The 27,463-nt window shown below is 49.1% G+C and overlaps 3 protein-coding genes across 9 annotated transcripts in view; 1 reads left to right on the forward strand and 2 right to left on the reverse strand.

The window, feature by feature from the left end:
* Window positions 1–1,590: 1,590 nt before the first annotated feature.
* On the reverse strand, window positions 1,591–3,442 carry LOC121068243. Its single transcript, XM_040553325.1, has 2 exons — window positions 2,589–3,442; window positions 1,591–2,192 (listed from the first exon to the last, which is right to left on the reverse strand). The coding sequence occupies exons 1-2, from the start codon at window positions 3,030–3,032 to the stop codon at window positions 1,929–1,931; spliced, it is 708 nt and encodes a 235-aa protein (XP_040409259.1). The 5' UTR covers window positions 3,033–3,442; the 3' UTR covers window positions 1,591–1,928.
* A 1,213-nt stretch (window positions 3,443–4,655) lies between these two features.
* On the forward strand, window positions 4,656–11,643 carry MAL (mal, T cell differentiation protein). 2 transcript variants are annotated; one of them, XM_040553327.1, is made up of 4 exons: window positions 4,656–4,952; window positions 10,086–10,253; window positions 10,443–10,580; window positions 10,797–11,643. In XM_040553327.1, exons 1-4 carry the CDS (start codon window positions 4,872–4,874, stop codon window positions 10,869–10,871), a joined length of 462 nt encoding a protein of 153 aa, XP_040409261.1. In that variant the 5' UTR covers window positions 4,656–4,871; the 3' UTR covers window positions 10,872–11,643. The 2 variants fall into 2 exon arrangements, with proteins under 2 accessions (XP_040409261.1, XP_040409260.1); XM_040553326.1 differs by lacking the exon at window positions 4,656–4,952 and adding an exon at window positions 5,632–6,727.
* A 5,230-nt stretch (window positions 11,644–16,873) lies between these two features.
* MRPS5 (mitochondrial ribosomal protein S5) overlaps window positions 16,874–27,463 on the reverse strand; it is a 65,415-nt gene continuing 54,825 nt past the window's right edge. For all 6 annotated transcript variants that reach the window (XM_040552321.1, XM_040552322.1, XM_040552320.1 and 3 more), the window contains exons 10-11: window positions 18,999–19,135; window positions 16,874–17,461 (exon numbers count right to left, since the gene is read on the reverse strand). In XM_040552321.1, the coding sequence (XP_040408255.1) occupies window positions 17,237–17,461; window positions 18,999–19,135 (362 nt within the window). In that variant the 3' untranslated portion in view covers window positions 16,874–17,236. The remainder of the gene's footprint in view (window positions 17,462–18,998; window positions 19,136–27,463) is intronic.

The raw sequence follows: 27,463 nt of genomic DNA on the forward strand, positions 1-27,463 counted from the left end.
AAGAGCAAGCAAGACATTTTGATGTGAGGAGGGTGTGACTTAGATGAGCTTGTCTCAGTAGTTATTTGTGAAATTGGTGAGGGTTTGGGGTCTCACCCAGGACCAGAATGACTGTTCCTCTCTGGGCGGTTCAGGGAACAGCAAGAGTTACGAGAAATGATGGGGAAGAGGGCAGGGTGCCAGACCACACAGAGTGATAGGGCTCTTGTTTCTGGGAGAGATGCACGGCAGGATGCTGTGTATGTGCTTGCATGTTGGTGGAGGTAACATCTGGTACCCAGCAGAAGGCAGATCTATCGGGGCTTGGCAGGGGACGGTTTGGAGCTTTGTGGGACTGGAGATGCAGGGTTTTTCTCAGGGCATGGGAGGAGTGGGAAGGGTGTAAGGGTGCTAGGAGTTGCTTGGAAATGGGGGTATTCGGGCATTTGTAGATCTATTTTGGTGCCTCTGGAGGCCCTTTGGGGCAGGGGACATGCCGGGGCAGATAATGGAAAGAGGACTGATTTCCTCTCCCCCTGCTCCAAGTCCTGCATTGGGTTCAGCCTCATGAGTCTGTCATGGTGGAAATCTCAGCCCTGCTCCACCTATGCAGCAAATGGGGTCCCTGCCCCAGAACAAGAGTGAAGCCTGTCTGTGCCCTCTCCTCAGGGCCACTGGGAAAGAGATGTGGTGGGGCTGTCCAGGCAATCTCATTTTCCCATTAGAGCCCGTCCTTGCAGGCAAACAAATGATTGGGTTCCCGAGGCTGCTGGGGGGCAGAGCAGGGCCCACATCTGACACTTGGGTTTCCTGAGGTAGGTGGGACAGAGCAGAGCATCCTGGATGCCTGAAGTTCCATGTGGAACCTTATGCTTGGAGTTCCTCATTCAGGATCTCCTGTTTGCATGTGTTTACTACCATGTGCTGGGCACTAGGGGCTGAGCAAGGCCTTCCAAACATGTTGGTTTGAAATGGGAATGGTGAGGACACGATCTTCTCGAAGTACATCACTGTCACAAAGACTACCAGGGAAAATGTGGGCCCACTGCTGAATGAAATGGGAAACCTGGTGGCTCAGGACAGGGAAAAGGTTGAGGGGTTGAGGTACTGAATGCCTTCTTTGCCTCAGTCTTTACCAGCCAGGACAAGAAGCAATGGGCACAAACTGGAACATGGGAGGTTCCCCTTACCATCAGGAAACATTCCTTCACTGTGCAGGTGATGGGGCACTAGCACAGGTTGCCCACAGAGGCTGTGGGGTCTCCTCCTTGGGGATTTTCAAAAGCTGCCTGGATGGGGTCCTGGGTGGCCCTGCGGGGGGGATGAACGGGACAAGATGCCTCCTCAGAGCTCACTTTCCACCTCAGCCATTCTGTGATTCAGTGCAGGGTTCTATTTAGGCTGAGGGTTGGTTTTGGGTTTACCATTAGGGTTTGTGGTTTGTTCTAGACAGAATTAATGTATGGTGTAGGATTAGGCATAAGGATAGGTTTGAGTTAGGGTTAGGGCTACAGTTAGGATGTGGTTTATGCTTAGCACTACTGTCATCATTAACCTGGGGAGATTACAGGGGCATTGCTCAAACATTCAGGGATGAAATACGGAAAGCTAAAGGCCTAATAGAATTGAATTTGTCCAGGAACATCAAGGAAAACAAGAGTGTCTTAAGTAGATTGCTGACAAAAGGAAGAACCTTACGTTTAAACCGAAGCCCTAAAACCTGACCCAAACCTGGGCAGCATCCTCCAAGCACACAGATGAAGGCATACCCGTCCCAGAAGGTGTTCAAGGCCAGGCTGGATGGGGCTTTGAGCAACCCGGTCAGGTTGGAGGTGTCCCTGCCCATGGCAGGGGATTGGAGCCAGATGCTCTGTAAGGTCCCTTCCAACCCAAACCATTCCACACTTCTCCGATTCCCTTTAATCTCACGGCACGCCCGCAGCCCCGCTTTAGCTGGGGTTGTACAGACAGGCAGACATAAGCCTCTCCTCCTCTTGCTCATCTTCCACCTTTCTCTTCCTTTTTGTACTCTGCTCTGGCCTCCTCCTGTGTAGTCTCTGCCCGCTCTTCTGCCAGTGGAGGTGGCGGAGGTGCCGCAGGTAGCTCCCCATCAAGGCCGTGTTGTCCGTCAGGCGACAGAGGGCCTCGTGGCTGCAGCACGTGTACTCCTGGCAGTCGGTCCCCACAGAAACCAAGGCTGTCCAGACCTTCTCCTGGAAATGACAGAGGAGGGGGTACCATGAAATGAGCAGGGGCCCTGGGGGACTGAGCCCTGTCAGGATGGTCTTGGCATCTTCTCCAGAAACTCCAGCCTCACTGGCCTGCCCCAGGCAGCAGGCTGTGCTAAGAAAACCTCAGGTATTTTCTTGCTGGCGGGTTCAACCCCTGCAGGGCAGCATGTCCTCGTTTCCCCCTGCAAGGCCGAGACCAACCTCTGCCTCCTGGGGAGGTAGGAAAAGACCTGCAGAAGATGTGGAGCACCCTTTGCGTTCTGCTGAGGCTTTTTTGGTTTTTATTCCTTGGTTTAAGGGTCTCTTTGTCCCAAAGGCTTGGCAGTTCCCCGTTCCCAGTGGCCCAGCACCACCCTGCCTGTGACCACGCTCACTTACACGTCTCCGCCGTCTCCTGACTTTGTGCCACAGCCAGGACGCAAGCAAAACCCCGCAGAAGGGCCACAGGGCTCGGCTGTAGGTGTAAAACAGCTCCAGGGAGTCCGGCGTTAGCTGCAGCTGAGCAAAGGCAGGACAAAACCAGTGCAGAGGGCAGAGCAGGTGGGAGGGCTGCAGCGCCGTGCCCCCAGGCTCTGGGTCCTGGGGGAGATCATCCCAGCTGAGCCTGCTCCAGGGGGGGCGGTCTCCGAAGCCAAAGTCAGCAGTGAGCAGAGGGGCCATGGAAAGCAGGAGGACGGCGGTGAAGGCCGGTCTGAGCATGGCTCTGCTGTCTTCCGAGGACAGGTCTCTGGGCCAGGCCTGGCTGCCACCCTGCACCCAGGCGTGTCCCCGGGGGTTCAGCGTGGAAGGAGCTTGATGACATCGTTGGCTTGATGACATCATTGGCTCAGCGGTGACGTCATGAAGAGCTCTGTGATGTCACGGGGCCTTTCCCCGGGTCTGAGCAGCAGCATAAGGATGAGTGGCGCGAGTCCTGGCAGCTGGAGAAATAAGCTTCTAACCCTGCTGCTCCCACCACTGTCTCCTCTGTGGGCCTGTCACCCACCGGGAGAGAGGCCCAGGGTCTCTGTAATGTCCCCAGGGCTCTGTGTGTGGGCGGCAATGCCTTGCTTGGTACCTGATGGTGACTCTGGTCGTTAGAGGTCTTGGCAAGAGGCTGAATATCAGGCTGTACCACCTGGTGATGGCTTCTGAATTATTTAATTCTGTGCTGCTGCAAGGAAGCAGCACAAGCCCCCGTTGAGGACGCTTTGGGGACCGGAGCACCCCATTACCAGTGAGGCTGTTTTGCCTAGCCCGTACCAGGGTAGGAGGGCCTGGAGAGGACTCTTCACTGCCCGCTGGCAGCACAGGGATCCCGGGAATATCTGCAAGGAGCCGTTGCAGAGGCGATGGGTGCAGAGGGAGCTGTTTCCAGAGCCGTGCCATGGGTGCTATGCTGCAGAGGCAGCAGCTGGAGGGTGCTGTCGCCGCAGGAAAGGCGTGTTGTGCCCTGTGCTTGCACAGCTGATGGGGCTTTGTTTAGTAACAGGTGAAAACCAGTTGCAAAAGCGAAACCCGTTGCAAATTTTGGGGTGTTTCTAGTACATCAGAAACAGGCACAGCCCGTGAGACTCGTGCAGCGGAGGGCTGGCAGAGCTTCTTTTGGGGCTGCCCTCAGCCAGGACCATGCCCTTGTTGTGATGCTGCTCTCACTGCTAAGACCAGCTCAGCTGCAAGAAGGGCTCCACACACCCTCGGGCCCAGGGCAGCCTTCCCTCTGTCACAGCAGCCCCGCACAGGGTCCCTGGGACAGATCCTGCTCCTTCTCTCCCTGGGCCCTTCCTCCTCCCCGGGAGCCTCAGGCCAAAGGAGCGGCTGACACCCATCCGCACCAGCCCTCAGCCACCGCCTCTGTGCAAAGCCCCGGGTCCCTCCCTGCTAAGGCTCTGCTGGTTGCAAACAAAGGTTTCTCAGGATGTTGCTGTTGTCATGTCAGCTCCTTCCTGTTCCCTTGGGCATTCTCGGGGGAAATGCAGCTCCTTTCCGTCGTCCAAGGTTCATACCTTGTTCAATGTTGTTCGTCGGACTGGGCCAGCTCTCGCCAGCTTGTTGCCCTGGGTTCGGGTTGTGTTGTGAGGGCAGGGCTCCAGTTTCACCCTGGGTCATGAGCTGGGGCCAGTGTTACACATTTATGTATATGTCTGTAAATTCCTGAAGGGAGGATGCAAGTGAAGACCGAGCCAGGCTCTTTTCAGCAGCGCTCAGTGCCAGGACAAGAGGCAGTGGGCACAAACAGGAACGCAGGAGGTTCCCCCTGACCATCAGGAAACACTCCTTCACTGTGCAGGTGATGGAGCCCTGGCACAGGCTGCCCACAGAAGCTGTGAGGGTCTCCTCCTCGGAGGTCTTCAGAACCAGCTGGATGTGGCTGTGCTCCTGGGAGCATGCTGATCTCCATGCAGAAGCCTTTTCCTTTGGGATCATGCTTGCCAAAGCTGCTGGTCCTGCTCCCCCATAACTTCTCTGGTGGGACCACTGAGTAGCAGGAACTCACTGGTGGCCAGCCTGTTGCTGGCAGTAAAGCAGGTGCTGTTCTGTCCTGCTATTTGTTGCCCAGTAGTCTGCAAGTCAGCCTTATGTGGGTCAGGCCCCTTTGGGCACCTCTGGAGCCTGTCTGGCATTCTCTGCCAAGGTCACAGATGCTCATAAACCATGCAGTGCTTCTAGAACATCCTAGAGATGGTTGTTCAAACAGGTTGGCTACTCCAACTGGGCTCAGGCACATGCCAGAGGATCCCTTCTCCTTCAGGTCATGTTCTCGTATTATGTAAAATAAAGTGGAGAGGGCATGAGATCACCCCTGTGACTCTCGCCTAAAGTGTGCACCATCTCCCTCACTTAATTTGCTTGTGGAAAGGGCTTTTCCAACCTTTCTGATCCGATAGCCTCCTCCAGCCATCCGCCCCACTCCTTCCTCCCTTTCTCACTGCCTCCCTCTCTTGCACTCACTGCCCCAAACCTCTGTGTCCTGTGGCTCAGGACAGGCGTTTATTTCCTTCATCCCTGCAGAGCTCTCAGCTTTCCCACGTGCCTGCCAACCTGCTCCAAAAGAAGCCAGAATATTGAGTTGCTTGACCATGTTGCAGAGAAGATCAAAAAAGCTGGTGAAGGGACTGGGAAACAAGACACATGAGGAGCAGCTGAGGGAACTGGAGCTGCTTAGGCTGGAGAAGAGGAGGCTGAGGGGAGCCCTCATCCCTCCCCACAACCACCTGAAAGGAGGGTGTCAGTCTCTTTTCTCAGGTGACAAGTGATAGGACATGAGACGACGGCCTCAGGTTGTGCCAGGGGAGGTTTAGGTTGCACATTAGGAAGAATTTCTTCCTGGAGACAGTGGTCAAACATGGAATGGGTTGCCCAGGGCAATGATGAAGTCCTTGACCCTGGAGGTTTTTAACAGTTGGACTTGGCACCAAGGGACATGGTTTTTGATGGGACTCAGTAGGCCAGGTTAACTATTGGACCTGATGATCTTGAAGTCTCTTCCAACCTAGATCATTCTATAATTTTGTGGTGTTAAGGCTCTGCAACCAACCCCTCCTGCTCCAGACCCTGCATCAAAACCCTGTGCCTGGGAGCAGCTGCCGAAGGCCAAGCAGCATGGACAGGCTGAAATGGGCATTTCTTCTATGGTCACTGGTGCACAGCAGTGGATAGGCCACGACGGCCACATTGCTCAATTTCTTGATGTTTTATGTCTTCGGCCCTGGCCTTCATAGCTGAGATTTTGCTGGGTGTCTGTGTGAGCGTGTTAATAAGAAGTAAACACCCCACATAATGGGAAGGGGAAATGACTCATGTGAACTCCAGGTTAAAAAAGCAAAAAAGAGGAAGACAAATAGCTTGGAAAAATCTCATTATTTTAGGCCACTTTTGTTACCTTGGCCTCTCTAGTCTCCTTCTGGGATAATGGAGGTGGTGGCCCTGCAATGTGGCTGCCCATGACTGTCCGGGGATACGTCTCCCTCCGTGGGACATCTCCCAGCCCTAACAATTGCAGGTAGCTGGCACGTCCCATCTCGCTCTGCCACCTGCCATTGTGATTTCTGCTGTGGCCAGCTCATGCGGGTGGGGGAACAAGCCGACTTTACTGTGTAAACAAAGGGGATGAGAGATGCTGCCCAGCAGGATGGGCACAGATCACCCTTGTTGCCCTTGGATGTAAACCAGTGCCACCCACCACCGCCCAAGGACTTGCCCTGAATGGTGTGTCCCTGCTTGTGCTCAAAACGCCCCAGGGCTGCCCACATCTCCTGAAAACCTCCTGTGTGGCCCCCACCAGGTACAGAGCAATACGTGGGCACGCCTGTGACATTCACAGCTGTCTTCACCTACCAGTGTGAAGGAGGGAGGGAAGAGCAGGAAGGAGGGGAGGGAAGGAGGAAGAGAGAGAGGGAGGGAAGGAGGCTGCATTTGGCAGCCGACCGTCACTGCAGGAGAGGGTCACGATGTCCTCGGCAACTTCCACCAGCTCTTTGCCCAGCGGCCTGGCCGTCCTGACGACTTTCCCAGATGTGCTCTTCATTCCTGAATTGGTGAGTGCCAGCTTCTCCTCCAGGGAGGGCAGAAGCTGCTCGTGGGGCACCCAGCACGCTGGGTGCTGCAGGTGTCCCAGGGATGGGTCTTACCAGAAAACACATGGTCTCGGAGCCAAGCCAGGTCCCTCAGCCATAAGCTTCTGGGGGCAGCCTAAAAGAAAGCCACAAGCCTTAAACTGGGGCTATAAAATTCCCCTTCAGTCTGCAGGGGATTTCTGTGGCACCTCTGAAAACCTGTACTTTGCTGCCTAACAGATTTGCAGGGGTTGTTTGTGGGTTTAAGCCAGATAGCCAAATTGAGCAAATTAATTGTTAGATGGTTTTGAGCAATGGATGCATGCAGAAGATAAAATGCTTACCCCCTGCTTTAGGGGTAAAAGTTAGGTAGGGTAACTGCAGCAGCAAAAAGCCTCGCTGCTGAAGCTGAGATGTTTCTGGGCTGGAAGTGCAGTGCTGGAGCCGGGCATAGGGGTGAGGGAAAGGTGGATGAGCACATGCCACTTTTTCCCACATTGTAATCTCATTGACTAGGACATTATTAGTATCTTACAGGATTTGGCACGGGTAATTAAAGCTGTTGCTGTGAGCACTGAGTGAAAGATAGAAAGTTTCACGGAGAAACTTTTTCCTGTGTCCTCTGCTGGTGTTCTCATGACAGTTTGAGAGGCTTTTTCCTATGCCCGAGTACTTTCATCCAGCACTGAGTGGTTTGGCCGTGCACTGTAGGACGGAGTTCAGGTTATTTCATGCCAAAAACTTCAACTTTGCCATTTGGGAACAAAGCCTTCCCTGTCCCACAACCCAGTCCACATCCCTGGGATTTACAGCATTTACTTTATTTTCTAAGTGATAACAGACAAGCAAAGAGGAAAGAGCAGGCATTACTGATATGTGGAGAAAGACTTTCCCTCAGCTCACCCAGCTATGTTTTGAAGACTTGGTCCCCATGCCCAGGCTCTGATAACAAAGTCCAGGTTTCCTGCAGCTGCGTGGAGGAGGATGCCACATCCCTGGGGGCTTTCTGGCTGGGCAGACACTGGCTAGGCAGTCCTGGTGTTGAGCATGATGTCCACCCAGGAGTGCTTATGGAACTGGCTGTGCCTTGAGCTGTTTGCTTGCAATTCCTGTCTGCAGGGAACTTGGTGAGGCAGCATGCTTAATGAGCCAAAAAGAAATACCCTAACCTGTGGTTTGAGGAAGGTCTGGAAATGTGCATCCTAAAGGCTCAGGCACCACCCAGCAAGGAGGAATGCAGCAGAACAGGGTTTCTCCACCGCTGGGGTGTATGACTCCAAGTCGTGCAGGTGTATTCTCTCTACTGTGTACAAAGAAGGTGGCTCCCTTGAATCGCAGCATTCAGGAAAAGGAGAAAGAGCTTCTCAATCCTCAGTGGAATTTGAGGTTATCTGCAGTGGGTTGATATGGTAACTACACAGAAAAAAAATAAATCATTTCAAAATCTTAGACGGTTGTTATAATGCCAAAAGGTCCTGCCTACGGCTCAGATGATTGCCACATCTGGCTGTTGATGAAGAACTATCATTTGTATTCTGTGAGGCTGGGTTTAATTCTTGTCATCTATTTTATTTGAAGAACTTTCTGCATATCTGGACAAAATTTAGCAGTTGAGCCTATGCGGAGAAGCTGAAACAATTTGAAAACAGCTTTGTTTGTATTGTAAAAGGCTATTTAAAAGTTAAGTTTTTATCAGATTTTGGTCTCCAATGTGCTGTGGATTGTTGCTGAAAGCCTCTGATTTTTATGAGTTCACTGAACAAACAGCAGTGCCGTAAAACCAAAATCAGCAGTCAAACACGTCAAACATGCTTGCTTGAGTGAGAAATCATTCATATCCTACAGAAAGGAGACATGGGAAATGAGAAGCCTCCTGTCTCACCCTGACTGTGTTGGATTTTAAGGGAACAACTGCAAGTTTTTCTCCAGGATCTTTAGCTGCAATGCACTCAAGTTGTCAGTCATACAGGGCCTGGGTTGGTGTTCAGGTGCCAGTTGGTCTTTGGTCATTACAAGGTGCGTCAAAATAGCAGAACCATTTTCACCCAGGTACTTGTAAAGTTACAGTCACATCCTTGATCTACTGTATTGATTTGCTTAATGAAATCAGGGAAGTCATCTCTATAAACCTGGGGTGACGTGAATGATGTGTCATTGTCTGAGTGCAATAACTCTGGTGCTTCCTTTTGACCTGCAAAAATGCTTCCAAGGAAACAGAAATACCATTATTGGGATAAGTAAGTTGGTGTTGGATGCTGGCAAAGGCTGACCATCACATACGCTGGTCATCATATACTGGTCACCAGACTGATATTTCCTCTGGAGATTAACCAACAAAATCAAGAGTGATTGAGGTGATGAGGTGATGAGGCATGCCTCCCCATGGCAGCAGTGCTCCCATAGAATCAGAATAATTTAGATTGGAAAAGACCCTTAAGATCATCAAGTCCAACCACCAACCTAACACTACCCAGTCCACCACTAAACCACGTCCCTAAATGCCACGTTCATGTCCCCTCACAGTATGGGTTCAGCTGAGAGGCAGTGCACAAACTAAACTTCTGCACATATTCAAGAAATATGCAGGCTGATCAGTTGCAGAGAAAACCTACTGCATGCATTTTAGTGCAGAGATGCTGCTTACAGCTCAGTCACTCCATGGCATTAGACATAACGCTGCCATCCTCTTGTGTAGGAGCCTGCTGGTGGAGAAGAGATGGAGTCAGGATATAGCTGTCCTTGTGTTCTCCAACACGAGAGTACAGCCCTGGTGTAGAACGACCCAAATAGCTGGAGCAACAAAGCAAACCCTGCTTCCCAGACAGTGCTCTCAGGAGTGCTTTCACAGAGCTGGGAGCCTCAGCCCTGTTTCCCCTACCACAAAGAGTAAAACTGGCTTCATTTACCTCTCTTCAACCTGTTTGTTCTCCTCTGAGGATAAAGCTTGCACAAGGCCTTCATTAAGGCTGTGGTCTTCACCACGCCATGACTGCGCTGCTTGTGTTGGTGGGCCGGGTTTGGCACAACACCTCTCAGGGAGCCACCATGCTAGGTGTGAGGCGAATGTGTCCAAGCTCCCTTCTTACCAAAACCAGCCTTCAGAAACGGCTAGAACCAGCCTGCTCAGCACACTGAGGTGGTGAATGGCAGTGACTCCTGGAGGCAGGGGTGCGGTGAGGCTCTTTGGGGCCCAGACCGGAGGCAGATGTTCCCAGATTTGAGCAGAGGCTGGGAAGAACTTGAAGGCCTCGCTATTGCCGTGTGCAGTGTCTGGCTTTTGGCCCCGTTCTGGATAAGGCAGTCATCCCACACTCACCCTTTCTCCCACTTGTGCTTGCAGATCTTTGGGGGCCTTGTCTGGATCCTCGTTGCCTCCTCAAAGGTCTCAGAGCCCATGCTGCAGGGCTGGGTGATGTTTGTCTCTGTGTTCTGCTTTGTCATGACCGCCACCCTCCTGTTCCTCTACATGTGTGGGGCGCACGGGGGCAGCAGCTCCTGGGTCACTTTGGTAAGTGAACGCAGCAAACCTCAGGGGTGATCCCTTCCTTGCTGTCACTGGTAGACAATTGTCCCCTTTTTGTCCCCTACTGCACTCCGAATCGCAGCCTGGGGCTTGCTTGTTGTGGGTGCCTCTTGTTTTTTCCTTCCCAGCATGCTCCCTCTCTGGGAATGACAGTGTGTGATCCCTGTTTCTTAGGATGTCATCTGCCAGGAGACAGCAGCACTGTTCTACCTCAGTGCTGCTGTGTTGGAAGCCTACTACACCTATGCAATAAAGGGTTTCTTTGCCATCCCTCAGGGGAGGTCCATCTACCAGGAGAACGTTGCTGCTGTGGTGAGTGTCTGGCAAGTGGAAGACTGTGGGGTGGCCCCAAGGGCAAATCTTGATTAGCACCAACCTTTGGGGGGGGGAGGAGGAAACCAGTCCCATGAATGTCTCCAAATGTGCAAAAGTCAATAAAAATATAATGCCTTACAGTGTATTTGCTCAGATCAGGAACTCATGCCGTATAATAAAAAATTAACTGGCTGATGTATTTTTCCATTGTAGGTATTTGCATTCGTAGCTACCCTGTTGTACGTGATCCATAAGATATACTCTCTCCGCCGATGGAAATCATCCTAAGTGTCTTTCCTTGCACGTTGTGTCTTGTGGTCATCCCATGAACACAAAAGTTGTCCAACGACTGCAGTTTCCAGGCTGGGTTTGGGGTTTGTTTTTTAATATATGTACTATAAACAAGCAGCTTTCTGTGGGACTGTGGCAATGAAGACCAAGAGCCTGCCAGAGAAACCTGTATCCTGGTGCAATCTATTTTCTTCATTCTCTTCCAGGTTGGGTACAGCTTGATGTTGGTAATTGGGGCCCAAGTAGAAAACATCCAGCTCAAAGCAGCTTCCCCTCAACTACACCCTTATGCCTCCAGGGTTGTTATTGCTATTGGGGGAAGCCTGAACGTCCAGCACTAAGCAGTATGAGTATGAAACCTGGCCATTTTCACTGACATCCACCTGTGTAAGCCTATTTCCCTCCCTGACGCTGCTGTGCCAAAAGAATTTTCTGTGCCATTTCTGGAAATGCCACCTCTGACTTGTGATGTGGAATGAGTGCAACTTGTCTCAGAGGCAATATGAATTCTTGCAACCCCCGAAGGGTACTGTCAAATTATGAGGCACAGCAGTAACCCGAGAAACTACCCCTGTCATGAATCTCCCCATGAAACACAACTTAGAAAATGTGCTGTACAGACTGCAGCAGAATTATATGGATAATTAGAAGAATGTCTCAGATAAGCAGAGGCAATCAGCTCTTGTCTTTAGTGCATGACTGTTCTCACATACACTGGCACTGTGTCGCTAATAAAGATGGGTTTCCTGTGATTTTGCAACTAGACAAAGGTCATTGCCGCTAATTTCCCCCTGCAGCTGATACATACGCAGCCCTGTACACCCTCAGGAGCACTGCACCACAGCAGGGCAGTGCCCAAGGAGCAGGCACAGACCTGGACACGAATGAAGGGGCTCCTCTGGCAAAGGGAGCCTGTGGGGACATGGGCTAAATTGACTCAAGTTCATAGAATCATGGAACGGTTTGGGCCAGAACAGACTTTAAAAATCATCTGGTTCCATCCCCCTGCCATGGGCAGGGGCACCTCCCACCGGACCAGGATGCTCAAAGCCCCATCCAGCCTGGCCTTGAATACTTCCAGGGTTGGGGCATCCACTGCTTTTTGGGCAACCTGCTCGTGAACCTCACCACCCTCTGAATAAATATTTTCTTCCTTATATCTAGCCTAAACCTACTCTCTGTCAGTTGAAACCTATTATCCCTTGTCCTAGCAACACAGGCACAAGTTAATCTCAGTGATGATGTTCACCTGAGCATGTAAATTAGAGCGTTAAATCAAGTGAGTTAATTTAAATCCAGGCCCAGGAAGGGGTGTTTTCACATGTTACAGAGAGGTGCCTAATATGCAGTGGTACCAAATTATCCCTCCCAGCTTGTGGGGGGAAATAAAAGCTTCTATTTTGAGTCTGAAGTTCCTGGGTAATAACGAGGATTGGAGAACTGACAGGAAGCAGTGGAACATAGAAGTGGACATAGAGACACCTCTGTTGTTTCAGGTCCTAGGCGGACTTTTGAGGGTTGAAGCTTTTTAATTGCAGTATGAGGGAAACATTGGATTCTTTAGTTTATGCTTGCTGAAAACCAGCCTGACCTGTTTTGTTTGCTTTAGTGACAAAAGCAAGCTGATTACAACAGAGGTGGAAAAAGAAACCGCTTTTCATAGCAGGGAGGGAACTCACTGCTGCTGCAGACAATTGCGCTTGGTTCTGGAGGTTTATCTGCACCTGCTGAAACTTGCTTCAACATCACGTCATCACAGGGGGTGGTGGAGCCCAGATTTGCACTACCCTACATGTAGTCACATCAAAACACAAAGATGCCTTTCTTTTTGGGGCGTATTTACAAAAGCAGGCATTCAGGGTCATGCCCTGCAGTCTGAGATGCGGTGCCCGTGTCCACCTTCTCCACCCACATGTGGTCAGCATGGCTGCTCCAAACACTGCCTTCTGCTCCCCTCGCTTCCCAGTCCCTTTGCCCTGTAGCCATCCCATTTACAGCCCATGTCTTGGCACCTGGCCCTGTCCTCTCCTCAGCTCATTCTGCTATCCTGCTCTCTCTGCCGCACACCAGTTCACACCAGCCTGCACCCGGTCACCTGCCTGCCCCATTCCTTCTGGCCCCAGCTGGGCTGCTGAGCCACCTCCCTCCGAGCAGGAGCAAAACCTTCCTGTAAGCCTGGACTGGAAAAAAACAGCTGGGTGGTGCTGCCATGGGAGCTCCCACCAGCCCCAGTACCCAGTGGCTGGGCTGAGGGTGCAGGCCTGGGACTGGGAAGGAGAAACCTGGGCCAAGGCTTTGCCTAGGGAGGGCTGGGCAGGGAGAAAGGCCACCACGGGGTCACGAGCATCCAAAGGAACTGATTACGAAGCAGCGCTGTGGTTTTGAAACCCACCCAGTGCAGCCCTGGCTTTAATCCCCTGCAGCCAAATTGCTTACACATGGGACAGCACCAGAGGGTGACACGGTGAGGTGTGGCTTTGCTGCACCAGGTTGCTGAATTGTACCTCCCAGGTGAGTTACAACATACACGTTCCCCGCAAGGAGGAAAGGAGAAAATTAAAATGAAAAAAGCCCTCCGAGACCTCCGTTGCCTTTCATGCCCTGCCCTCCAGTCCTCTCAATAAACCCAAGAAGTCCCCGTGTGCCTGGAAGCTGGGCAGCCCAAGGTCAGTGGCACACCTCCATGCTTCTGAAGTGAAAGATGCTGCCCACAGATCAGCGAATCTCCCAGGGCCTACAAGCACCCTTCTGCCATGTTTGTCCCAGTTCTTATCCCAAAACAGAGCCCTGAGGACAGCACTGACCTGAGAACCTGCTGTGACCCCACTGGAAACATTGGTCGTGACAAACGTGGCAGGCTTGGACCTTGTCCAGGGCTTGTCAGGGAAATCGCTGTTCACTTCAAATCTGAGAGCAGTGAACTTGCCTTCCTGGGTCCTGCAATAGTTGTGCACCAAGAAAGGATGCATAGAGGCTTCACCCCACCCTTGCATTCCCTTTTTTGCCTTCTTGCTGCTGAGCAGGGTCTCCAAACCTGATAGGAAGCCCAGTGGGACCTGGGAGGAGGATGGTGTTATGCTGTTTGTTCTGTGGAGGCGGGAACCCTGGGGACATTTGCTGTGAGCATTTGCTTCACCCAAAAGCTGCGCCAGGCTGCTCTAGACCACATCCAGTTGGGATTTAGAAGTCTGCATGGATGAAGATAAACTCCTTTGAAACAAGTCAGGCATTTCTGGATCCCTCTGGGCTAGCACCTGATCTCCAGCATCCTCCCCCTAATGCCGTATTTCGTTTATCCTCCCATCCCTCCCCTTCAAGGATTCTCTTGAAGACACAGAGCCCATTTGAAATGCCATGAACCAGCCCTTTTTCCGAGCATTTAAAGTTCCATCACACTTAAAACCACCAGGCTTGTTGCAGCCCTGCAGCCAACACTAACATTCAGCCAGAAGCGTAACTGGAGTTTCCACCGCTGCTCTGCTCTTCCAGCTTCCTCAGCAGAACAAGGTCTGCAGGCATCTACTTTAGAGATCAGGCAACAACACTCCAGTTAAAGACAAACCAGCCTACCTGGAAGGCAGGTAAAACCTCAGCTCCTCTGATGCAAACAAGATTACGGACATATAATTCATTAACTATGTCCAGATCGTTATCTTGGTTGTTCTTGCTTAATTGAAGACTACCTTCTTAACCGTAATGTTAGCTGTTACCCAAATACCTGCATACGGGCACCTACATTACCTTGCCTCTAGGGATGCAATGAGTTAGGAGCACTTCCACATCTTCTGAATTGCAGAATTTGCTTTGTCTGAAGCAAAGATTTAATAAATAATTATGACTAAATGCATGGAAAAGTTCAGGAGTGCCTGATGTTTCTTGTTTTATAGTCGGCTCTTATCTGTGAGCGATGAGTGAACTGTGTGCTGGGTACAACATCTGTACAACCAGCTACATTATCGTGAACAAACTTGGAAAATGGGAAAGTCACAAAAGATAACGCCTGTGGAGGGATCAAAGCTCCATGCAGGTCTGTGGCAGAACCTGATCGGTGCCTCCCCCTCTCCTGAGCCAACTACGGGCCGTTACCAACCTCTGATCTTCACTCCGATGGCACAGCCCCATCCTGCTCCATGGTGCCCCTCATACTAACAGAATCAAGCATTGAAACCCCATTCACTCGGAGGACAGCAATGGAAATGCCCTTGTTTCAGATTCATGGCAGAGCTCAGACATGAGTTACTGCCCTGTGGGTTTGAGGAAGGCCCTAAGCTTCCTCCAAAGCAGAGGGAAGGCCGCCAACAGGGTTGTCAGGGAAGAGTTAATGCAACCCAGGCATACCTGAGTCAATGGGCCCTGATGGGGTGTACCAAGGAGTGCTGAGGGAGCTGGCAGCTGTCACTGTGAGGACATTCTTGATGATCTTTGATCAGTAATGGCAACTGGGAGAAGTGCCCAAAGACCAGAGGAAAACAAGCTGTTAACGTAGGGGCTAGAAGGGCAGTGAGGTGGACTGAAAACTGGCTGAATGGCTGAGCCCCAAGGGTCAATAACGGGTCCAGTCCTGTTCAGTATCTCCATTAATTATCTTTATGATGGGACAGCGTACCCTCAGCAAGTTTGCAGACAACACAACCGGGAGTGGTGGATACACCAGATGGTTGTGCTGCCATCCAGAAAGACCATACAGAGAAATGCCATGGCAAGCATCTTAGAGTGGAATGCACAGAAGCCAACTTCTGAACTGCTTTGTAGCTTGGATCACTCTAATACTTTATGATAAAACATATTTTGGGTTCAGTTCCACTGAATTCTTCTACTATGCCCAAGACAAAAACATGAAGTTGCCAGATTAAGCACCATGACCTTCTATGTACATGCAGTCTGTTTATCTTCTGGTGGGATTTGGGTGATGGGTCTTCCAATCAGTGAGCTGATCTAGCTTCTAGCACCTACCTCTGTGTGCTTTAATTGGAGATCTGCTGCACGAATGGGCTTACTCCATCTCTGATCAGAGGCTGGTATACATCATGGACTTTCTTTTTCTTTTAATCCCCTGATATCTGTAGCACTTTCTGAGTTCTGGATAGGGCCCAAGACTCTACTGTGCCCAGTACCAAATTGGCAGAGAACAAAGCCAAGTCCTATCCCAGCACACATGCAGAGGAGAGTACCATAAAAAAGGCTGGATTACAGGTTTTGGACTGCAGTTCCAATACCAGCCAAAACAGGAGATTGTGGGGTTGTGTGAGAAACTAAGTTGTGTTTTTGCAGTAGAGAACTAATTTTCTGTATTCAAAGGTAGCTGTGTAGTCATAACAAGGAGAAATGCTAAGTAGAAAGGTGGACAGTAGAAGGCCTCACTGTTCCAAAATAAGGTGGAAGCTTGAGTAAAACAGGATGAGCAGTGTGGGAACAGTAAAACAAAGATCACAGGTTCTCAAAACATAAGGAAGGGGGGAAAAAAAGGGAAAAGGGAGAAATTAAAGGGTTGAAAAAAAAATTGTACATATATGGTATAGAGGAGCATTGAGTAGCTTGTGAACCTGTAGTACTCGGGCAATGAGGAAACAGGGGAGGTGACCAGGTGTCGGGTAATAGGGAATAAAAGGTTATGATTTGTTTACTAAAATGCTCTCCTAATTTGCAGGACCCCCACCCATTGCAACCGCGAATAAAATAGCTTCACAGAAGATCCTGTCTGAAGAAAATTATTTGAGATTTTTCTCAGTTGCTTGTCCTCAGATATTTAGGCTCTGCTTCAACTGGGGAACTCCCCCACTTGCATGACCAGTATTTGCACAGATCCTGTTGTTGCCCACCATCACCTTGCCCCCCTCCTCTGAGCCACATACCTTCTACCTTCTGATTTCAGTTGCCCCACCACTCCGAACAAGCCTATGGAGAGAGATGGAGTGCACACTGACTCTCACTACTGCTGCTTGCTGCAAGGTCTCCTGGACATCAGCATTTTGCAAATAAGACACTAACCCACACCAAACTCATTCTGAGGATTCTTTATTGCTTCCACAATCTTATATTTTCAGTAGTTTCCCAAGGGTTTGTGAAGGAAAGCCCAGAATCTATTCATGACACATCATCTTCAGGAATCAAGTAAACGCATGCTTGAAGTAAAAGTCATGTCCACTGGCTGTTTCCTCCTGAATGTCCTTAGCTGGACTGTGGTGGGAAGAGTTGTGGGAAAGCAAATGGTGTTACTGAATGGTAGCAATGGGAGCAGCAACACGAATGGTATGAGACCTACCGGTGCCCTCCTCTGAAATGTAAGCTTAGACAACCCACTCATTTGGGCTGGACTTTCATAGCTGCACCTCTGAGCAGCAGGGAAAGATGTATTGTATCTTTCACCATACTCTCTGCCTGACATTTGTCCAGGGTGATTTCTTCATTCCCTGAGCTACTTTCACCTCGCTCCACTCCAACTTAGTGTCTGGAACATCATATTCGGGCTCAGGATCCCCTCGGATGGTCCCCTCAGGCAGTGCCACAACGATGGGCAGCGGGCCCTGCTCCTCCCGGAACTCCACAACGTAGAGGTTCTTCTGGTTTGCTAACTGTTGGTGAGTTTCCTTGGGGGCAGACGAGGAGCAGGAAAGAAAAAAGATGATTAGAAGAAGTCTCAGGCTAATAAACATTAGAGGAAAGGCTGTTTTGTTTCCTGCTTCTGACTGATCCTAGTTTAAATCACCTCTAAGACAACTTCAGGAGCAATGATGCACAATATTGGTTTACTTGAGGTCAAGCTATACACGGTATATGGGGTAGGAAAAAAAACGGCATTTATTAATAAACATTTTCAGCAGTGCATAAATTAAAGGACTCACTACGCACATCCTTATGGTTTTCAGATGAGATAATAATAAGCAGCAGCGATTCTGGTAGCTAGATTGCTGATACACCAGCATTACAATGTCATCCTAGAAGAACTTGCTTCTGGAAAGGAGCTGATCAGAAGAAGTGCATCCTGCTAATAAGGATGCGCATTGGCATGTTCGTTATGTGCATTACCTGTTTTATATCTTTATATAGATATAAATTTTGCTTTGACAACAGTGAAGTGCTTGTTACTGCCCTGACAGGTAGTTTCAGCTAATAAAACCATATGAATTCACTGTTATTTTCAATACTATCCTTTCCTTGCATACAAGTTTTGTTAACACTCGGATTTTATAGAATAAAAATTTACTGGGAACAGGAAATTTTTCACACTCATGGCAGCTGAGAAATTATTATCAACTGCACATCTGCCAGATCAATGATCTATACAGCAGGTTCTTCTTCTGTTTCTTTTGTGGAAGACTTCTCAGAGACAAAGCATTGAAAATGTATGATAGAAATCCTCAAGTCTGGGTATCCTCTCACACTGATAAGCATCTGTAACCATCTCAGTAGGCAAAGAAGATCAACTGCTTTTTAGTTTAGCCCTTCTGAGGGCAAACTAAAAAGCTGGCTAGAACAGGGTGACAAATTTGACAACTATAGCTCTGCAGTGGGATACTGGGACTGTAAGCAGCTAAATCCTCACTGCTACAAAGACTCTACAACCAAAGAGATAACCAGGAATTTGCAAAGGACCAACTTATCCTAAAGCTGGTGTTCAGAGGAAGTCAGATGAAATGCTGCATGCTGGATCTCTCCATCAGCTACAGACAGGGCTCAGACAGCAACATCTCCGTTGTGATCATTGAGTTTCAGGAAATGACACCACCTCCCTGATTTACTTCAGATATCTTAATTATACTAGAGACTGAAGCAGCTGTGACATTCAACCCTTTGGCAATGGAAACTTAGTATGCAGACAAACAAGCATCAGCAACCAAAGCAAAGCCACAATTTCCTCTGCCCATGCTTATTCCAATGCCACCAAAAATACCACAAATGAAGCCCAGAAATTCAGATGTGTCCTGGAGGCACTTGGCTGTGGAACACTCCTGACTGGACAACTTCATACAACTGCAGAAGAATTACTTACATGCTGATTTTGTTTGCTCTTGGGAAGAGTACTTTGTTTTAAGCCTAGAATATAACATTTGACCACAAACTATTACAATATCAATCCCATTCTGTCCTCTGACCTAATGAATAGAACAACTGAGTGTAATCTACCTGTTGTGTCAGTCCTTTGAAGAGAGCTCTGGTAATGTTAATCAAGTTTTTGGATCCAGTAACCTTAGCATACATGTCTTTAATGCCAATTAGTTTGCAGATGGTCATAATAGCTCGGTGGCAATGAAGACCATAACCTGGAGGAAAAAAAAAATAAAATTAACTTGTGATTATCTGTAAGCATGTGACTGAGCTTAGGAAAAACAGAGAGCTAGGACCTTCTCTTAGTTATGTTTGTTACCTATTATATTAGGACACATAAATATACCTCAAAAATGGTAAAACCATTCTGGAAAGACCATTCTTCCCAATCTTTGCAGCCACGCTAAAATAAAGATCATGTTCTTTTTATACTAAATATATTCCACTTAACATATTGCAAAACTGAACAAAAATGTCACCACCTATACACTCAAAACATAAAAAATACATCCTCAAGAACTGTTTAATACCACAGGTTTGGGTATTATTTTTTAGAAGTGCCACTGGCAGTTTTAGAAGTCTTCTACAGACAACTCTCCCACCACCCCCATGAACATTCACCAAACAAAGGTAATTTCTTTCTCCCACTCACTTTAGTACTTCCCAAAACCGAGAAAAAAAAATCTGCAGAGAAGCAAGGCAAGAAGGTTACTTAAAAGCATATTAAAACAAATCCATTACAAGGGTTGAGGATCTAAATGAATTCCCACCAAGACTGTCTCTTCCAAGATGCAATACCTGCAATAGCTTCAGAACTGCTTCCTTTGCAATTCCAACTGGACAAGTGCTGGATGACAGCTTTGATAACTCCTAATGCTGGTAAACCTGACTTTAAAGTCTTGGTTCACATCTACAATATGTAAATTTAAACTGGTTTCCTATCGTGAAGTCACAGCTCAAAACAACCAGTATGCTTCAAGCACAAATTACGAAACCCAGTAACAGCGACAACTTGGACGTGTAGATGAGTGGGAGGGAGGCAAACATATCTCAAATCCACAAACACAACAGAGCTTTGCATCTCATTCGCATCTATCTCCAGTTGAGAGAGTGTTATATTAGCTCAAATGTATAATTATAGTGCATTAGCATTAACTGCAAATGGTTTCTTATACTTGCCAGACTTTAATGAAGGGGTTATTTATTAAGGCATCTGTTGTGGTTTAGCCCGGCTGGCAGTCAAACACCACACAGCCGTTCGCTCACCCTCCCCCCTCCCTCTCCGGGATGGGGGAGAGAAACGGGAAAGTGAAGCCTGTGAGTTGAGATAAAGACAGTTTATTAAGACAGGGAAAAGAATAACAACAATAATAATAATAATAATAGTATTAATAGTAATAATGTGTACGAAATAAGTGATGCACAATGCAATTGCTCACCACCCGTTGACCGATGCCCAGCCTATCCCCGAGCAGCCGGCCCCCCCTCCACCCCGGCTAGCCACCCCTATATATTGTTCAGCATGACATCAGATGGTATGGAATACCCCTTTGGCCAGTTTGGGTCAGCTGTCCTGGGTCTGTCCCCTCCCAGCTTCTGCTGCATCCCTAGCCTGCTCGCTAGCAGGACAGAGAGAGGCTGAAAAGTCCTTGGCTTGGTGTAAGCACTGCTCTACAACAATTAAAACATCAGCATGTTATCAGCGCTTTTCTCATCCTAATCCAAAACATAGCACCCTGCCAGCTACTAGGAGGAAAATTAACTCTGTCCTAACTGAAACCAGGACAGATATCCACCCCTTATTCCATACCATTTATGTCATGCTCAGGTTACACTCTTTCCAATACTTTTTAATTAATCACCATTTTCATCTATGATATATAGCAACCATGGTAGCGATGACATACAGTGTTATATGATAATTAACATATTATAATTCAACTCATGGGCTATTCTCACCCAGTATTAGGTCCCCTTGAGGTACACACCGGACCTCCCCATTCTCTTGCATTACCCACCAAGTGCATCCAGGTCCCCGAGCAAAAGCAATCCCACGAATGGGCTTGCCTTTTCCTGAGGCGGGAGTAGCCCAGACTGTCTTACCCAGCATGTTTCTTACGTGCACTACAGGAACTTTATCCCCTTCTACAGTGCGTAACAGGTTTGATTGGGCAGGTCCAGCTCGGTTGGCAGATCCTCTAGTATTGACTAACCAGGTGGCCTTTGCCAGATGTGTTTCCCAATTTTTGAATGTCCCAGCACCCATTGCTTTCAGTGTAGTCTTTAACAGTCCATTGTATCGTTCAACTTTCCCGGAGGCTGGTGCATGATAAGGGATGTGATACACCCACTCAATACCATGTTCTTTGGCCCAAGTGTCTATAAGGTTGTTTCGGAAATGAGTCCCATTGTCTGACTCAATTCTTTCTGGGGTGCCATGTCGCCATAGGACTTGCTTTTCAAGGCCCAGGATAGTGTTCCGGGCGGTGGCATGGGGCACAGGATATGTTTCCAGCCATCCGGTGGTTGCTTCCACCATTGTAAGTACGTGGCGCTTGCCGTTGCGGGTTTGGGGGAGTGTGATGTAATCAATCTGCCAGGCCTCTCCATATTTGTATTTCAGCCATCGTCCTCCATACCAGAGAGGCTTTGACCGTTTGGCTTGTTTAATTGCAGCACATGTTTCACAATCATGAATAACCTGTGCTATAGTGTCCATGGTCAGGTCCACCCCTCGGTCACGAGCCCATCTGTATGTTGCATCTCTACCTTGATGGCCTGAGGTGTCATGGGCCCATCGGGCTATAAATAATTCACCTTTATGTTGCCAGTCCAGGTCCACTTGAGCCACTTCAATCTTAGCAGCCTGATCCACCTGCTGGTTGTTTTGATGTTCTTCAGTAGCCCGATTCTTGGGCACATGAGCATCTACATGGCGTACCTTTACAACCAGGTTCTCTACCCGGGCAGCAATATCTTGCCACAATGCAGCAGCCCAGATGGGTTTGCCCCGGCGTTCCCAGTTGTTCTGCTTCCATTGTTGTAGCCACCCCCACAGGGCATTTGCTACCATCCATGAATCAGTATAGAGATAGAGAACTGGCCACTTTTCTCGTTCAGCAATATCTAAGGCCAGCTGAACGGCTTTCACTTCTGCAAACTGACTCGATTCACCTTCTCCCTCAGCAGCTTCTGCAACTCGTCGTGTAGGACTCCATACAGCAGCTTTCCATCTCCGATGCTTTCCCACAATACGACAGGACCCATCAGTGAACAGGGCATATTTCTTCTCATTTTCTGGTAGCTTGTTGTACAGTGGGGCTTCTTCAGCACGGACTACCTCCTCCTCTGACGATATCCCAAAGTACTTGCCTTCTGGCCAGTCCATAATCACTTCCAGGATTCCTGGGCGACTGGGGTTTCCTATTCGAGCCCGCTGAGTAATCAGTGCAACCCACTTGCTCCATGTAGCATCAGTTGCATGATGTGTAGAGGGGACCCTTCCTCTGAACATCCAACCCAGTACCGGCAGTCGGGGTGCCAGGAGGAGCTGCGCTTCAGTACCGACCACTTCCGAAGCAGATCGAACTCCCTCATATGCTGCCAATATCTCCTTTTCGGTTGGAGTATAGCGGGCCTCAGATCCTCGGTATCCCCGACTCCAAAACCCCAGGGGTCGACCTCGAGTTTCCCCAGGTTCTTTCTGCCAGAGGCTCCAGGTGGGGCCATTCTCCCCGGCTGCGGTGTAGAGCACATTCTTTACATCTGGTCCTGTTCGGACTGGCCCAAGGGCTACTGCATGAACTATTTCTTGTTTAATTTGTTCAAAGGCTTGTCGTTGCTCAGGGCCCCATTCAAAAGCATTCTTCTTACGAGTTACTTGGTAGAGCGGGTTTACAATCAGACTGTAATTTGGAATATGCATTCTCCAAAACCCCACGACACCTAGGAAAGTTTGTGTTTCCTTCTTGCTAGTTGGTGGAGACATAGCTGTTATTTTGTTGATCACATCCATTGGAATTTGACGACGTCCATCTTGCCATTTTATTCCTAAAAACTGGATCTCTCGTGCAGGTCCTTTAACTTTATTTTGTTTTATGGCAAAACCGGCCTTCAGAAGGATTTGGACTATTTTCTTCCCTTTCTCGAAAACTTCCTCTGCAGTGTCACCCCACACAATGATGTCATCGATGTACTGCAGGTGTTCAGGAGCCTCCCCCTGCTCCAGCGCAGACTGGATCAGACCATGGCAAATGGTAGGGCTATGTTTCCACCCCTGGGGCAGCCGATTCCAAGTATATTGGACTCCCCTCCAAGTGAAAGCAAACTGTGGCCTGCACTCTGCTGCTAGAGGGATGGAGAAAAATGCGTTAGCAATATCAATTGTGGCATACCACTTGGCTGCCTTTGATTCCAGTTCGTACTGGAGTTCTAGCATGTCCGGCACTGCAGCACTCAGTGGTGGCGTGACTTCGTTCAGGCCACGATAGTCCACTGTTAGTCTCCACTCACCATTAGACTTTCGCACTGGCCATATGGGACTATTAAAAGGTGAATGGGTCTTGCTGATCACTCCTTGGCTCTCCAGTTGACGAATTAGCTCGTGGATGGGAATCAGGGAGTCTCGGTTGGTGCGATATTGCCGCCGGTGCACAGTTGTGGTAGCGATTGGCACTTGCTGTTCTTCAACCCTCAGCAACCCCACAACAGAAGGGTCCTCTGAGAGACCGGGCAAGGTAGACAACTGTTTAATGTCCTCTGTCTCTAAGGCAGCTATGCCAAAAGCCCAGCGGAACCCTTTTGGGTCCTTGAAATATCCTCTTCTAAGATAGTCTATGCCAAGGATGCACGGAGCATCCGGGCCAGTCACAATACGGTGCTTTTGCCACTCATTTCCGGTTAGACTCACTTCAGCTTCCAATACAGTTAACTGCTGGGATCCCCCTGTCACGCCATAAATACAGATGGGCTCTGGCCCTTTACAGCTGGATGGCATTAGAGTACATTGTGCACCGGTGTCTACTAGAGCCTTATACTTCTGTGCGTCAGACGTGCCAGGCCATCGAATCCACACAGTCCAATAAACTCGGTTGTCCCTTTCCTCCCCCTGGCTGGAGGCAGGGCCCCTCTAGTCCTGGTCAGAATCTTCATTTCTGTGTTTAAAAGACTGCCTGCTAGAAGTTGGAGCAGCAAACTTTTCAGAGAACCCCTTTCTCCCGATTGTTTTCTTTTGCAACTCACGTACCCGTGCCTCTAGGGTCTCAGTAGATTTTCCATCCCATTTTCTCATGTCCTCTCCATGGTCACGTAGGTAAAACCACAGGGTGGTGCGGGGTGTGTACCCACCATATTGTCTTCTTTGCATGGATGCACGTTTACCCCTAATAGCTGAGACGCTGGTTTGTACAGGTGGGGAAGAAAATACACTCTCTTTAAGTTGCTGGACCTCTTCAAAAAGTTTCTCCAAAGTATTCTCTTTTAGTTGGTGGCCACTGGTTTGTTCAGGTGGGGGGGAAGATAAATTCTCTTTAAGTTGGTGGAACTCTTCAGAGAGTTTCTCCACAGCCGAGACGCAGGCCTGTAGGGAAGAGGAGAGATTTCCTTCGTACTCCCGGAGTTGTTTAGCCATGTCACCCACTGTGGGATCTTCACCGTTTTTCCAGGTTATTATTGCCAATGTGCTGGCCCATGTTGATGGTGCATTCCGTACAAACTTCCGCCATATGGGTCGAGTACACTGGACTTCATCTGGATCTGTGGATGTTTGTGCATCGTTTAAGTCCTTATAAATTACTTCCCGTACGGCTAATTCCCTCAGGTACTGAATTCCCTTCTCCATGGTGGTCCACTTGACTGGTACACATACAAGTTCTTCCTTGTAGGGATACCTTCCCTTCACAGCTAACAGGAGACGCCTCCAGAGGCTGTGAGATCGTGCTCCATCTCCAATTGCTTTGTCAATGCTTGCATCTCTAGCAAGGGATCCCAACCGCTTGGCTTCCCTGCCCTCTAATTTCACACCATTGGCTCCAGTGTCCCAGCACCGGAGCAGCCAGGTGACAAGCTGTTCACCTATACAGCGACCAAAATCTTTTCGCACATCTCGTAGCTCACGCTGGTATAGGGTTCGGGTAGTTACTGTTGACTTACTGACATCCTCATCCTCATCTTCATCCTCCTGCACACTTGATGGCCCAGCCTCGTCTTCTCCAGACCCAGACTTAGCAGAAGACTTTCTGCGTTCTAAACGACCTGCGTCTCTATACCACTTTTTCACCTTTTCTACAGGGGCAACTTGCACTGCTACAGTTCGTTTCTCCGACCCAGCCACAGGGTCTGCCACAGGGGTTGGAATACCCTCTGCAGGGTCAACTTGCACTGCTACAGTTCGTTTCTCCGACCCAGCCACAGGGTCTGCCACAGGGGTTGGAGTACCCTCTGCAGGGGCAACTTGCACTGCTACAGTTCGTTTCTCTGACCCAGCCACAGGGTCTGCCACAGGGGTTGGAGTACCCTCTGCAGGGGCAACTTGCACTGCTACAGTTCGTTTCTCTGACCCAGCCACAGGAGTGGGAATGGCTGCGGGAGCTGGAGCCGGAATGGCTGCGGGAGCTGGAGCCGGGACGGCTGCGGGAGCCGGGACGGCTGCGGGAGCTGGAGCCGGAACGGCTGCGGGAGCTGGAGCCGGAACGGCTGCGGGAGCTGGAGCCGGGACGGCTGCGGGAGCTGGAACTGGAGTGGCTGCAGGAGCCGGGACTGGAACGGCCGCAGGGTCTGTCACTAGGTTGATAGTAGCATCAATTGCAGCTCGATAGGCACAAGCCAGACCCCAGCACGCCACAGTGATTTGTGTCACTTTGGAACTGCCCGAGTCATGACACCTTTTTTTCAAGCATTCTACCAGTTTTTTAGGATTTTGCAGTTGTTCAGGGGTGAATGTCCAAAACACTGGAGGTGCCCACTGCCCTAGAAACCTGCCCATATCCTCCCACACTCCCTGCCACTCGCAAATATCCCGCCTCAAGACAGATCTCCGGATGAGATTCCTAAGTAGTTGTTTAACCTTAAACAAAACCTGAAGCGCATTCAGGAGACATAACAACAAGAACATGCTGGTCTGAGTATCCCAAGGATATTCAACATCTTGGAGAGCTACCGTAACTAGCTCGGGGGATAAGAGGGTGGTGAAGGAGGAAGGGAGAGTGAACAGGTAGGAAAAAATATCTTCCCCTGTCCCCTCCAGAGACTGACTCCCTGATGAAAAAAGGCAATAGGTGTAATTGCTAATAGTTTCTGAGATATGGTTTCCGAAGTATAGAGTCGACGACAGTGCTGAGTACAAATACCAGGTTAGAGTCATGACCAGATACTTCATCATTTCATAAGCCATCGTTACACCACACAGTACCATAACAATCTTAAACCAGGGCCCGGAAAGGGTAAACAGCACGACAGGGAGCACATACAGAAAGTAACTTGCTATAAAACTCAATTTGGGAAACAGGCACAGCAGACTTGAGATTAAGGCAATCAACATTGTGACTAGCAACTATTAAGCAGGTCGAATACTTATACCAATTTTAGTTTAACACACTCTGGTCAAATCTGTCGATATCTCAACCCTTCGAGCCCCACGTTGGGCGCCAAATGGGCTGTTGTGGTTTAGCCCGGCTGGCAGTCAAACACCACACAGCCGTTCGCTCACCCTCCCCCCTCCCTCTCCGGGATGGGGGAGAGAAACGGGAAAGTGAAGCCTGTGAGTTGAGATAAAGACAGTTTATTAAGACAGGGAAAAGAATAACAACAATAATAATAATAATAATAGTATTAATAGTAATAATGTGTACGAAATAAGTGATGCACAATGCAATTGCTCACCACCCGTTGACCGATGCCCAGCCTATCCCCGAGCAGCCGGCCACCCCTCCACCCCGGCTAGCCACCCCTATATATTGTTCAGCATGACATCAGATGGTATGGAATACCCCTTTGGCCAGTTTGGGTCAGCTGTCCTGGGTCTGTCCCCTCCCAGCTTCTGCTGCATCCCTAGCCTGCTCGCTAGCAGGACAGAGAGAGGCTGAAAAGTCCTTGGCTTGGTGTAAGCACTGCTCTACAACAATTAAAACATCAGCATGTTATCAGCGCTTTTCTCATCCTAATCCAAAACATAGCACCCTGCCAGCTACTAGGAGGAAAATTAACTCTGTCCTAACTGAAACCAGGACAGCATCCAATTCTGGTCTCTTGTTCCCCAAGAGACTTGTTTCATGTGGCCTAGCTCTATTAATCTTCATAAATCGCTTTATGATAGTTCTAATGTATTTTACTTAGAAGCTAAAAAGCCAGGTTATTGATTAATCCACTCTGCAGAACAGTTTTGCTGTGGAGTAAATGAGGAAAAAAATCTATTTCAGTGCTGCATGTTCTACTGCACCAATATTGCCTTTTTTTCTTTTAACCTGTAATCGGAAAAGAAATTATAACCATCCAAAGCCATTTGTTCTGCCTTTTGAGAAAACACCATTTTCTATGCTACAATACAA

Source organism: Cygnus olor, chromosome 3, assembly GCF_009769625.2.
Source record: "Cygnus olor isolate bCygOlo1 chromosome 3, bCygOlo1.pri.v2, whole genome shotgun sequence".
Classification (NCBI taxonomy): domain Eukaryota; kingdom Metazoa; phylum Chordata; class Aves; order Anseriformes; family Anatidae; genus Cygnus; species Cygnus olor.